At 50.2% G+C, this 13,035-nt stretch overlaps 2 protein-coding genes across 2 annotated transcripts; one reads left to right on the forward strand and one right to left on the reverse strand.

The window, feature by feature from the left end:
- Positions 1 to 1,039: 1,039 nt before the first annotated feature.
- KD926_005884 (glycoside hydrolase family 35 protein) lies at positions 1,040 to 4,284 on the forward strand (the record flags this gene model as incomplete). The annotated part of the gene is made up of 5 exons (XM_053098445.1): positions 1,040 to 1,817; positions 1,868 to 1,997; positions 2,054 to 2,162; positions 2,230 to 4,015; positions 4,067 to 4,284. 5 exons carry the CDS (start codon positions 1,040 to 1,042, stop codon positions 4,282 to 4,284), a joined length of 3,021 nt encoding a protein of 1,006 aa, XP_052960921.1.
- Positions 4,285 to 4,716: 432 nt separating this feature from the next.
- KD926_005885 (type I polyketide synthase) lies at positions 4,717 to 12,728 on the reverse strand (the record flags this gene model as incomplete). The annotated part of the gene is made up of 6 exons (XM_053098456.1): positions 4,717 to 5,607; positions 5,666 to 5,986; positions 6,049 to 10,712; positions 10,787 to 11,324; positions 11,395 to 11,920; positions 12,214 to 12,728. The coding sequence occupies 6 exons, from the start codon at positions 12,726 to 12,728 to the stop codon at positions 4,717 to 4,719; spliced, it is 7,455 nt and encodes a 2,484-aa protein (XP_052960922.1).
- Positions 12,729 to 13,035: the final 307 nt, after the last annotated feature.

Genomic DNA, 13,035 nt, shown 5'->3' on the forward strand with positions numbered 1-13,035 from the left:
AAGTCTCTATCCATAAGGAGGGTAGATTTTTGGATTCTATGATGCTGAAGTTCTGTCGGTGAACCCCATATGAGGGAGGAAGGATGATGCAGGGGGAAAGTTGGCAAGCGCTGCGCTCCATTTATGTTTGCTTCCTGCCTGAGGTGGATGCCAAGCACAGCACAGCCATCGTTTTCCTCCCTTGGGATGGCTTCACGTCCTGCAACTTCTTCACGGTTCAATCACTTTGCCCGAGATGACAAGGTTAAATCCCGCATAGGTTTGTCTTCAAAAAGGGGAATTGTACGGATACGAGCACAAGTTTCAATTTTATCTCTATGCCGACTATGATTGGGGCCTACTTGATGACCTCTAATATATCCAGCGCTAATCTCATCTGCCCGAAGGTAAAACTCCCCAGTTCTGTCACTCGTCCTTGACTGTCAGGAATATTCAATGGTCTGACCTGACACTTTCGGAATTTCTTGTTTGCTACCTGAGCTATATTTCCATCAGGTAAGCCCTTCACTATCGTTACCGACGAAGAATGTACAGAATGCGGGTAGATCGGCCATTGAAGAGTTCACGGCTGAATAGCAATGAGGTCATCGATCGTAGAAGGCAATCAAGAACTGACATCCTATTAGCTCACTCCTCAGCTACACTTTAGTCATGCAGGGGATCAAGACCGAGAAGGATGAGACCCTGCAGGTGCTTGCATTGTCACATAGCACTGAGTGATCTTCTAGCACCTTTATTCGTCTATGCAGGATGGCTGACGAGAATGCTAATGCCAGGGTCTTGAGAAGGGTTATTTCCGCACCGCGTGACATAACTAACACGAGGGCTAAATTGAGCTTCCGTAAAAAAAGCGATTGGACATCGTCAAAGCTGACGGGACAGACCCGGCTAGACCATCTGCAAGTATAGCACGTTCCGTTCTTGCCCTTGTCCATGGATGGCATTTAAATTCGTTGCGCTCCCACTATTCAATGTTCCCCGATCAAGAAGCATTCCCTTTCAAGACAAGAAGTACGCTTCTTGTAACCCAATCATTGCGATGAAGGGTATAGTATGGTCACACTGCTGGACACTCGCCTCCCTGTGCATATCCCTGCTCACTTCTACCGGGGTGGCACAGGGACAGGCCCCCGCATCGGATATAGTTAAGTGGGACAAGTATTCGATTTCAGTCCATGGAGAGCGTCTTCTTCTTCTTTCTGGTGAATTTCATCCCTTCCGTCTTCCCTCGCCCGGCTTGTGGCTCGATGTGTTTCAAAAGGTCCGTGCCTTGGGGTACTCGTGTGTTTCATTCTACGTTGACTGGGCACTCCTTGAGGGTGAACCTGGCGAGGTCAGAGTGGATGGGGTATTTGCCCTGGAGAAGTTCTTCGCGACCGCCAGCGAAGCGGGTATCTACCTGATCGCCCGGCCAGGGCCCTACATTAACGCCGAGGTATCCGGGGGTGGATTTCCCGGGTGGCTATCACGACTCAAAGGGCGAGTGAGATCATCAGACAAAGAATATTTTGATGCTATTACACCCTATATTTCGACCATTGGAAGCGTGATTGCTAAAGCGCAAGTCACAAACGGTGGACCGGTCATTCTCCTGCAGCCTGAGAATGAATATACCCTGTGTGAGGAATCGTTGGACACATCCTGCCTTGACAAGGCGTATATGGCCTACATCGAGAAAGAATATCGAAATGCAGGGATTGAGGTCCCTTTTATCGTGAACGATGCCGTTCCTTTAGGCAACTTTGCGCCGGGGACCGGACTGGGCGCTGCGGATATCTACGGCTTCGATTTTTACCCGCTAGGCTGGGAGGCTGGTCGTAGGTATACCCCTTTGTGTCTATGGTCTACTATGTTAATTATTATCCAGGTTCTGATCCGTCTAATTGGTCGTCACTTCGAAACCCACTTCAATCCTACGATGCTGCTGCCCGAGATAAGATCAACCCGGGTGGGCTATTGGCAATTTTAGAATTTCAGGGAGGTGTTCCCGATGCATGGTATGGCCGCTGGTGTCTATTGATGCTCTATCTATGCTAATGATACCTAATTGTAGGGGTGGAGTTGGCGTTCAGACACAGGCGGCGCTTATCAATCACGAGTTTGCCCGGGTTTTCTACAAACTGAATTATGGGCTACGAATCGCTATTCAGAATCTTTACATGGTTTGAACCCCTCTACCCTCCCTCCCACGCCTGACCTTCATAGAGAGTTTACTGACTATTCATAAAGGTCTTTGGCGGAACCAATTGGGGAAATCTTGGCCATCCAGGCGGCTATACGTCCTACGACGTTGGAGCAGCCATCGACGAAAATCGCGGGATCAGTCGTGAGAAATACAGCGAGCTGAAACTACAAGCCAATCTTCTATCGGCATCCCCTGAATATCTGACCATGAAGCCAAAGCCCAGCACTTCTGGGGTTTACACGGATAGCAATGACCTCCTTGTTACGCCGTTATCAGGATCTTCTACCTCTTTCTATATCGTTCACCACCGAGACCTTGAGTCACAGAATTCCGTTTCTTACAAACTTAAAGTGAAATCGACGCTTGGTAACTTCGTTATTCCACAACTAGGAGGTTCACTCATGCTCAGCGGTCGAGATTCCAAGGTTCATTTGGTGGACTACGACATCGGAGGAATCAAATTGGTCTATTCGAGCTTTGAAATGCTAACATGGAAACGGGCCAGCTCTAAAACTGTTCTTGTGCTTTACGGTGGCCCAGGCGAGACCCATGAGTTCGCGGTCAAAGCGAGCCTTGGGGCCTTCACGCAAGTTGAAGGCCGCGATGCCACACACAAGAAGCTTGGCTCACTATCTGTGGTCCAGTGGAAGGTGGACAATCGCCGCCGGGTTGTCAAGTTCGGCTCTCTTGAGGTTCATTTGTTGTCTCGAAACCAGGCCTACAATTACTGGGTCATCCTGCTCCCTGCTCCACAGCCTAAAGGTCTGTATGCATCGCCTTCTCGAGCAAACGACGCGGTCATTGTGAAAGCGGGATACCTGGTTCGGACTGCAATTATTGATGGGGAAAACCTCCGTCTGACAGGTGACATCAACAGTACAACTGAGATCGAATTGATATCCGCACCAAAGAAGATTTCTTCGCTTTATTTCAACGAGCAGAAAGTTAACACCAAACCTACCAACGGACGATTGACGGGGACAGTGGATTTCAAGGCGCCTGCCATCACGCTCCCAAACCTGCAAGACAGCCCGTCCTGGAGCTACATCGACTCACTGCCAGAGATCAGCGACGAGAACCCATACGACGATGATCTTTGGACGAGGTGCAACCTCACGGGAACAAACAACCCGAGAAAACTCTCTACACCCACCTCCCTATATGCCTCAGACTATGGCTACCATGCCGGCTCCTTGCTGTACCGTGGCAAATTTGTAGCTATGGGGGTGGAGTCGGCGATAGACCTCTTGATCCAAGGTGGGTATGCATTCGCCTACTCTGTATGGTTGAATTCCACCTATCTGGGATCGTGGCCTGGATCCCCGACACAAAGCTTCCACAAGCAAACCTTCAAGTTCCCGGCTAAGCTGGACGCCGATTCATCGCACACACTGACCATATTGATTGATCATATGGGAATGGAGCAAAACTTCCTCGTGGCTACCCAGCAGATGAAAGACCCCCGAGGAATCCTTGACTACAACCTAGCCGGTCGCAACCAATCCGCGATTATCTGGAAACTCACCGGCAATTTCGGCGGCGAACATTACTTCGATCATACTCGAGGCCCGCTGAACGAAGGAGCAACCTTTGCCGAACGAAAGGGCTACCATCTCCCCGGGGCACTGCTGACACGGTTCCCGAAGAAATCTCCCTTCCAAGAACTCCCCGCGAATGGGGTTGGATATTACGCTACGCGATTTGACCTCAACATTCCAGCTGGTTATGACATCCCGCTTAGTTTTATCTTCAAAAAGTGTATGCTCGATGGAGGCCTTGCTAAGTTCCGTGTCGTGCTGTATGTCAATGGATGGCAGTTTGGGAAATATGGTATGTTACACCCCTTTGCTCTATGATCGAAGCTGATTTTGGTGTCGGTAGTCAACAATATTGGACCGCAGACAAGGTTTCCTGTTCCCGAGGGAATTTTGAATTATAACGGAGTTAACACCGTGGCTCTTATTGTGTGGACTCAGGAGGACTCTCCCTTGAAGTTATGTGGGTTAGCGCTTGAGACTGATGCTATCGTTCAGAGTGGCTATCGCAAGCCATCCTTGGTGGAGGGTGAGACTTGGAAGATTAGGTCGGGGAGCTATTAGCTACATTCTGAATAGAGCAATCTCTCTATGGAGTGTTGGCTATGAGTTATAGCTAAGTTTGTGAAACTTTTATGAGTTGTTGATTCTACCGATGATTTGGATTTTATTTCCTTGGGCACACTCATTCCACAATCGAAAAAACAAGTGTTCTAGGTGCTTCTATGGATTTAATTTGAGATGAAATCTAGTGGACCGGCCCTTCTATATTCTGCCCGTAAATCTGATATGAGAATATTGTCTGAGCCGGTATCAAGGATCAAGATAACAGACTTAATATATATAAACTCGAAAAACAGCAGAAATAATATTATCGTACGAAGGAAGCATCTACAAAATCCACAAAAAGACCTAACACGAAGCAAACGAATTCAAAATACATCGCAATTTAACATCACCAATCAAATCAATCCATACCACCCCCCAAGGCTCGACTTAACCCTCATTCCCAATCAACCCCCACTCCCCCTTTACCTTCACCGACAAAATCCCAGACTTCTTCAAGATCAGCCTCGCCAAGACGGGCAGGGAATCACTGGCCAGAATCTCCAAGATCTGCAAGCTCGCTTCCAATTCCCTAGTGATCCAATTCCGGACCTCGATCGCCACTAACGAATCTAACCCATACACGGAGATCGGGACAGACGGGTCCAGCTCCTCCGCCGGACGCATCAAAATACTCGAGAGCTTCTTAATCACCGCATCGACGACTAGACTCTCCGCCACGTCGAGGGCCCGCGCCGAACGCACAGCAGTAGCAGGAGAGACTTCGATGGCGGTCTGTTTCGCTGCCGCGCTATTTGACGCGGCGGTTTCCATGAGTCTTGATAGATGGGTGAGATTTGAGAACCGTGCGTCTTTCACCCAGTGCGGGAGCTCGGCGACGGGTGTCGACTTGATGAAATCGAACCCGATGATGCAGTGGCCTTCGCTGGATTCGCGGATCTCGTTCCGTATCGCGGCCGCCACAATGCATCGGATCTCGACTGCCGTGATGGCCGATGTGCCAAGCTGTGCGGAGACTTGTTCTAGCTTTTGCTGGTCCTCGCTGAGGTATCCAACTCCCCGAACGATGGGCAGGTCGAGCGTCGTGCAGGGCAGTCCTGAGGCTTCAGGATATTGGGCGAGTGCGGCCATGAACCCGCCACTGGCCGCGTATTGGGCCTGTCCCATATTGCCGATGAAGCTGGCGCCGGAGGAAAGATTGATGAAGAAGTCGAGGGTGCAGGTATATTTGAGGAGGGATTGCAGGTTCATGATACCGTGGACTCGCGGCTTGATGACCGCCATGTAGTCGTCGTAGGTCATTTTCTCGAAGAGAATGTCCTGGAATCAGTCAGTCATGAAAAGCTCTGGATCGACTGAAGTACTGAGGGAAACATACGCGGAGAACCATGGCGCCGTAGATAACACCACGAACGGGCGGCATTTGGCTTAGAACATGGCCCAGCTTTTCTGTCACATCTACCTCACTAGAAATGTCGCAGCGGCATATTTCGACTGTGATGCCGTTTTCTGTCAGCTCTTGAACGGTTAATTTGGCGTTATCGCTTGCGGCGCCACTCCGAGAAACTAGAATGAGATGTGTGGCGCCTTTGCTTGGGAGCCAGCTGGCGAGATCGAGTCCAATTCCTCCTGTTCCTCCAACAATGATATACGAGGCGTTTGGCTTGACGAGGGCACCGGGCTTTCTTGCTGGATGGACCTATTGTTGCAGCAATGTTAGTGCTCGATAGCATATCGGTCTGGCAGTCAAGAGCATCATACCTTTACCATAGCAGGTTGGTCATCTGGACTGTCTTCAATATGCACTACCATCTTGCCAATGACCTGGCCACCTTGCAAGGCACGGAAGCCGGATTCAATTTCAGAGATGGGAATCGTGGTGATAGGCCACTGCGTCAGGGCCTGGCTTCGCACGAACAGTTCGACAGAATTGCGCAACAATCTGTTGAACATCTTCGGTCGCTTTTCCCTTACCACGTTCATATCAACAGAGGCGAAAGTCACGTTGCGGTCAAAAGATGACATCTCTAGCCTAGAATTCTGCACAATGTCCCTCTTACCCATCTCAATGAATCGACCGAACGGGGCAACGCATTTGAACGTCGCTTGTAACGCGTCCCCGTCTAGGGAGTTTAAGGCCACGTCTACGCCCTCGCCGTCCGTGGCGTGCAGGATTCCTCGAGCGAACGAGGTATCTCTGCTGAAGTATATCCGGTCACTATCCAAATTGTAAGTCTCCATCAAGAATTCCTTCTTTTCTTGACTGCCAACTGTCGCAAAGACCTTGGCGCCAATAGACTGCGCGATGATGATGGCTGCTTGTCCGACACCTCCGGCAGCGGCGTGGATTAGAATGCTCTCCCCTTCCAGTAGTTGTCCAAGATCGATCAAGGAGTAGTACGCGGTGCTGAAGACTGTGGAGATGGACGCTGCTAGCTCTAAGGAGACATTCTCAGGTAGAGTGCAGGCGCAGTAGGCCGGGCATCGTGCTAGGGCGGAAAGACATCCAGGCGACATGGCAAACACGCGATCTCCCACTTGGAAATCAGTCACTTGCGTTCCCACAGCAGTGATAGTTCCGCTGCACTCCTGACCGAGCATGCCTTCCTGGAGCTGGCCCATGGCAACCAGAACATCTCTGAAGTTCAGTCCCACATGCGAGATGCGAATTTCAATATAGTCTTCTGGCAACGGGGCCGCGAGAGACTGGTCGTCCGTGAAATACAGCTCATCCAACATCCTGCTATTCCCGGTGGTAAGTTTCAATGGTCTTTTTGGCTGTTGGAACAATTGCAATTGCGGTGGTGCTTCCTGGGTTTCCTGCTGGATGCTCAGATTCAGCGCATCGTTATCGACAAGACGGGATACGCAGATACGCCCTCCGCGAACGGTGAACTCCATATCGGCTTCCGTGAGCTGTGACTTTCGACAGAAGACACCGTGGAACACTTTGTCAATGTGTCTGGCAGTTTCCCTATCTGATATTTTCAGTTTTTCGCCCAGATCGAGCGTGACAAACGGTAAGCCAGTTTCCGATCGTACAGTCCGAGCGAGACCTATCACCATGTTCTCGGCGAGAGATCGTGGGTCCCCACTATTATGTCGGATTACCCATAGTAGCCCCCGAGCACCACTGACAAGATTCTGGATGTTCTTGAACTGTGCAGGGCCAGGATGTGAAAGAATAGACTGGTTCATATCGCCCAGGAAGACACACCATTTGCCAGTAACGTTTGCTTCTGTTAGTTCAGCTTCAACAGGTGACACGCCCGTCGTCATCTTTAAGCATTTCTTCAATTTTCGATTTAACCGGACCCCTCTTCTCCAATTATCCCCGATAATGACAATATCACCATCATTCTCGGGTCCATTCTTCAAGCCCTTGGCTGTAGAAACCATGATGCTACTGCTCCGATCATCGGAATCCGGATAGTCGTCGAGCTGAATGTCAATACCCGAGAAGTCATTCGATGCTAGGACGCTGTTCCACCCGTCCAGTTCAAGCAGCGGCCCGTCAACACGATTCGCATCTTGACTGAGCCACCACCCGGGCAGAGAAGCGAAGGGGAAAAGTCTTGCTTTGAACGATGTCTCCTCAATCAGGATCAATTTCCCTCCTGGCTTCAACAGCATCCGTACATTTTCGACGGTCTTGTTGATCTCCGAGGTTGCGTGGAGGACGTTACAGGCAACTACCAAATCATATGAATGAGGCTGGTAACCCTGCTTGGTCGGATCGGAGGATATGTCGAGAGTTTGGTATGTCATGAGATGGTCCCACGGTTCGAATTTGACTTTCGCTTTCTCAAAGAAACCAGGGGAGATGTCGGTGTAGGTGTACTGGCTGAATCGGGGCGTTGTACCGGACTTGCCTCCTCCAAGGGCTTCGAGTATAGGCACAGTAGCACCGCCTGTGCCAGCGCCAATTTCGAGGATGTTAATGTTGGGATTCTGGTGACCCATTTGGTTAATGCAAACTGAGACCTGGGAGTAGGATTGGCGCATGTTATCAATCTCTTGATAGTATCTGTTCAGCAAGTCGTCCTCGAGCATACAGGTCAACGGGTCCACTTCACCCCGAAGGATCTTGGGAAGCGACGAGCCGATTTGGTACAGGAGAGCACCAGACCCATTCATCGTACGAACGTATTCAATCGTCTGTTCCGACAGTGGCTCCCCAAGGCGGGCGGATTTACAAGCCTTTTGAATCCAGTGATAAAATTTGACGTAATGGTTTTCGAGATTGTGCACTTCCTCTTGCGAGACCTGGTCCAGGGCGTTGCGAAGGTAATGTTCTGCCAACCGGTCCAGCAATCGCATTCGCTGAACACCATGGGGATCACCATTGCTTCCCGCCAGGAGAGACTTGTAGTCTTTTGTGGAGAGAAAATCAAGGCATGGCTCCCAATGAAGCTTGTAGCACATAGCGTTAGGTTCCTTTCCCCATGATTTGCCGCCATCGTTTGTCAGTGGCACCATTATTACTCCGTCAATTTCGATGGCTGCATTTTGATGATCTTCGGGCCGCATGACAAGGATCCGGTTACCTCTTGGTCGACGTGTTGGAGAAGGTAGAGGAGGGCGCGCATAGAGCTCAAACTGAGTGCCTGCACAGAAGGGACGGTTAAGTGAAATAGAGAACTGCGAGATCCGGGACGGGACGTGGGTTACATCCAATCGGCCGTGCTGATATCCTAGTAGTGTCCACAATAGTTGCAGACAGTGGTCCAATGTGACCGGGTGGATTATACAATCAGTTTCGTACTCGAGCGGCATGCAGCTTTTCGTATCTGGCGCAGAAAAGGTAGCTCTTGATTTCGAGTCCTCGCTGACAAAGATATCAGACAAGCACCGGAAAAGTGGTCCATACTCAACACCACTACTTCCGACATTACTGTAGAGAGTATCCGAGTCAACGGGTACTGTGCACGAGGCCTGGAGGTCTGAGATTTGGCGTGATATCTCTGCCGAAATGGCTACCTGTCGTCGCTGTCCGTCGACGGGGTTCGAATCTTGACTTTCTTGGCCTTTTACAAACCCTTGAAAATGTTGCTCCCAGCCACGCGTTTCCACCCAGGAGAAGGCTTTGAACTCATGCCAACTATCAAGAGACTTGCTGGCGGATTCATTCACGCGTTTCAATGTGAACATTGTCTCCACCGAAGCACCCTCGGCAATAGTCAGGGCACGCGAAATTGAAACATCTCGCAGATCGATCTTTTCCAGGGTGATGTGATGGTGTGCTGCGTGCGTGACCATAGCTTCGATTGCCATGGCCAAGAATGCTGTTAAAGGTACCACATTGCTCCCGAGAACCTTGTGCTGGCGAATCCAGGGAAAATCATCCAGCCGAAGAATATTTCTCCAGCGCGGCTCGAAATCAACGTTCTCCATGCAGAGAGAGCCAAGAAGGTCGTTGCGCGGTGTCAGTCTATAATACAGATTATGTGCCAAGCGAGACAAGTGCCAGTATCGTTCTGAATGATTCCATGGGTATTTTGGCAGATTCGTTAACAGCGTTGGCTTGCGAGAGTTCTCACCGAAGTCGGGGAAGTTCACGGCACCCAGATCAACTGGATAACCTCGCACGAAAAGAGCGCCCACTAATTGCTGGGCAGCTTCAACCGCGTCGACTTTGCGCTTCAGACTTGGGAGGTATTGGATGGTTTTGTTTGGGAAGCTTTGTGAAACAATCTGTTTGATTGGGGTCTGCAAAGCACAATGCGGGCCAACCTCGATAATCGTAGTAACCTTCGGATTTTCTGTCACGAGATTCTGCAGAGCCTGGACAAACTCCACTCTGGAGACGAGATTATCCACCCAATATGAAGCATCTAGATCCTCCGCAGATATTTGCCGGCCGTGTACTGCAGAATGGAAGGGAATGTCGGATTCCATGGGAACGATTTTGCCCATCAGCAGGCGATACTGTTGAGCTACTTGCTTCATGTGGTGAGAATGATAAGCAACATCTACCTGCAACCGACGAGTAAACATCTGCTCTTTATCCAGAACATCTTGCAGCTCAACGATGGCATCTTCATCTCCGGATACCGTGACACTGGAACCACTATTTACACACGCGACGACCGCATGTTTGTTTGTCAGCGCATCCACAAAGGGCTGTACTTCTGTGGAACTCGCGCCCACAGCCAACATTGCTCCCTTCGTTTTCGAGTTTTGAGTCAAAAATCCAGATGCAAGACCTCGAGCATACGCAATCTGGACGCATTCTTCGAGTGTCAGGTTATTTGCTGCATATGCTGCCGCTATCTCACCACTTGAATGACCAGTCACGGCATTGGGCTTTATACCCCAGGATCGAAGTAGTTCAACCAATGCTAACTGGACGGCTGTACAAGCGGGTTGACTCATGTGGGCCTTTGAAAGAGAGCTTGTGGCGGGGTCATTAAGGAGCAGCTCATCTAGATGAACGGTGCGTTAGAAACGAATATTAGATACCAGTACTGCATGAGTGTTTTTCTGGTGACGGCCATACCAATCATTGAAAAACCAGCACCAAGGGCTGTAAGACAAGCATCCACAGCTTGCATTGTCTGCCGAAACACTGGATACGTCCCGATCAACTCTTTTCCCATCCCGAGCCATTGAGCTCCCTGTCCGGTGAAAGCAAACGCGAGAACAGGCTCTTGTGCAGCTCGATGCGGTTCAGGATTGCTTGTTAAGAACTCGCCCAACTCTGTGTCAACAGACGCGGAAACTGCAAGTCTCCATTGGAAGAAGCTTCGTCGTTGTCCGATCGTATAGGCGATGTTACCCAACAGATGGTTGTCGAAGATCGCGGGATGCTTCACAAGGTACGCATTCAGATCATTTGCCCGCTGAGCAAGCGCCTGTTTGTCATGCCCCGTGAGAACGAATACTTTTCGTGGTAAGGGATCCGGCTTGATAGTTCCGTCCCCTTTGCTACGGGGTCCAGCCCGTAGGATTATATGGGCGTTTGATCCTCCAAAGCCAAAGTTGTTCACACTTGCGTAAGGTTTGCCTCGAGGCCAGGGCGCGAGTTTCTTCGGGACCTGTGTGAACCCGTCAGCCATCATCCTAACCTTGAGTGTCTCTGGTGCCTTTTGAACACCTTCCGTTTACCTTCATGTTCCACTTTTCTAGGGGAATATCTTCATTTGCCTTGTCGAAGTTGCAATTTGGCAGGACAAATCCCCGCTCCAACATCAAGGCAGTCTTGATAATTGAAATCACGCCACTTGCCCCCTCTAGATGGCCAAGATTCGATTTCACGGAGCCAATGAATAACGGTTGGCGGGGGGTGCGACCTTTTCCAAAGATTGTATTCAGTGCTGTCGCTTCAATCGGATCTCCAACTTGGGTTCCTGTGCCGTGCGCTTCGACGTATCCTGTCAACGCCGGGTCGACTCCGGCATCTTTGTAGGCCGAGCGCATCAATGATTCTTGTGCCGCGCCATTTGGCATGGTAATTCCTCTGGTTCGGCCGTCTTGGTTAGCCCCGCTGTTCACGACTATTGCTCGTATGGCATCTCCTGCTTTCTGTGCGACTTCGAGTGGCTTCAACACGATGCATCCAACGCCTTCGCCTCGTCCGAATCCGTTTCCTCGCTGGTCAAATGCGTATGTACGTCCTTCTTCTGAAAGCAATCTGATTCCACAAGATTGAAAGTGTTAGCACATGGTTTGATTGTGGTGGGACTATACGAAGCTTCGAACCTCGAGCGCGTCATGGATATAAACCCTTCTGGGAAAAGGTTTAAATGAGACCCAGCTACAATAGCGGTAGAACACTCTCCGGCGCGAAGACTTTGACAGGCGAGATGCACGGCGGTCAGACTGGAGGAGCACGCGGTATCTATCGTCAGACTCGGCCCCTGAAAATCAAAGTAGTATGAAATCCGATTCGACTGAAGTGACGCAGCAGTTCCCGTTGCCGCATACATGGGACTGGCCTCCGTATCCTTGAAATTGTTCATATCGTACTCCGGGAGCGATGCGCCCGCAAAAACACCAATCTTGCGCCCTGCGATGGAATGGTTGGGGATGCCCGCATTCTCAAGCGCTTCGTATGTACATTCGAGGGCCAGTCTTTGTTGGGGGTCGAGGGATCGTGCTTCTTGGAGTGTGATGTTGAAGAAAGGCGCATCGAACAGTCCGACATCCTCTTTTAAAAAGTGACCACCTTTCGTGTTGATAGATCCGGCGCGATCAGGATTGGGGTGATAGAACGCAGAGGCATTGAATCGGGATTCGGGGATTGGTGACCAGGCGCTTCTTCCTCGGGAGCACAATTCCCAGAAATCTTCTGGGCTGGAGACATCGCCGGGCAAGCGACAAGCCATGCCAACAATGGCTAATGGTTCCATCCCTCTATCTTGCTTGCCTCCATCCCCGTTCGTAATCCCATTAACACCATTATCTGTGATATTCGCTTCTGGTGAATCTTGAGAATACATTGCCTGAGGTCGGTCGGATGGAGTCAAGGAATCGAGAGGTCCATCTGGAGAATCTGTGGTGGTTAACATCCCGGGTCCAAAGAGCAAAAAAGAAATCTTAGAAGAAAACAAGGAAAAAGAATGAAGCAATATGTATAAAAAGAAACAAACAGCCCTGCAATCACCACGGAATGCCGATTTATCTGAATATATTGTCAGGACACACGGCGATAGCGTGGCATCCAAAGCACACCTAAGATGAAAACTTGACAAAGCCTGGTCCACTTCTGTTGAAAGCCGGTCTCAATCGTTCGGTCAGATCAGGCGG

Source organism: Aspergillus affinis, assembly GCF_023601865.1.
Source record: "Aspergillus affinis strain CMG 70 chromosome Unknown NODE_2_length_704391_cov_89_054091, whole genome shotgun sequence".
Classification (NCBI taxonomy): Eukaryota; Fungi; Ascomycota; class Eurotiomycetes; order Eurotiales; family Aspergillaceae; genus Aspergillus; species Aspergillus affinis.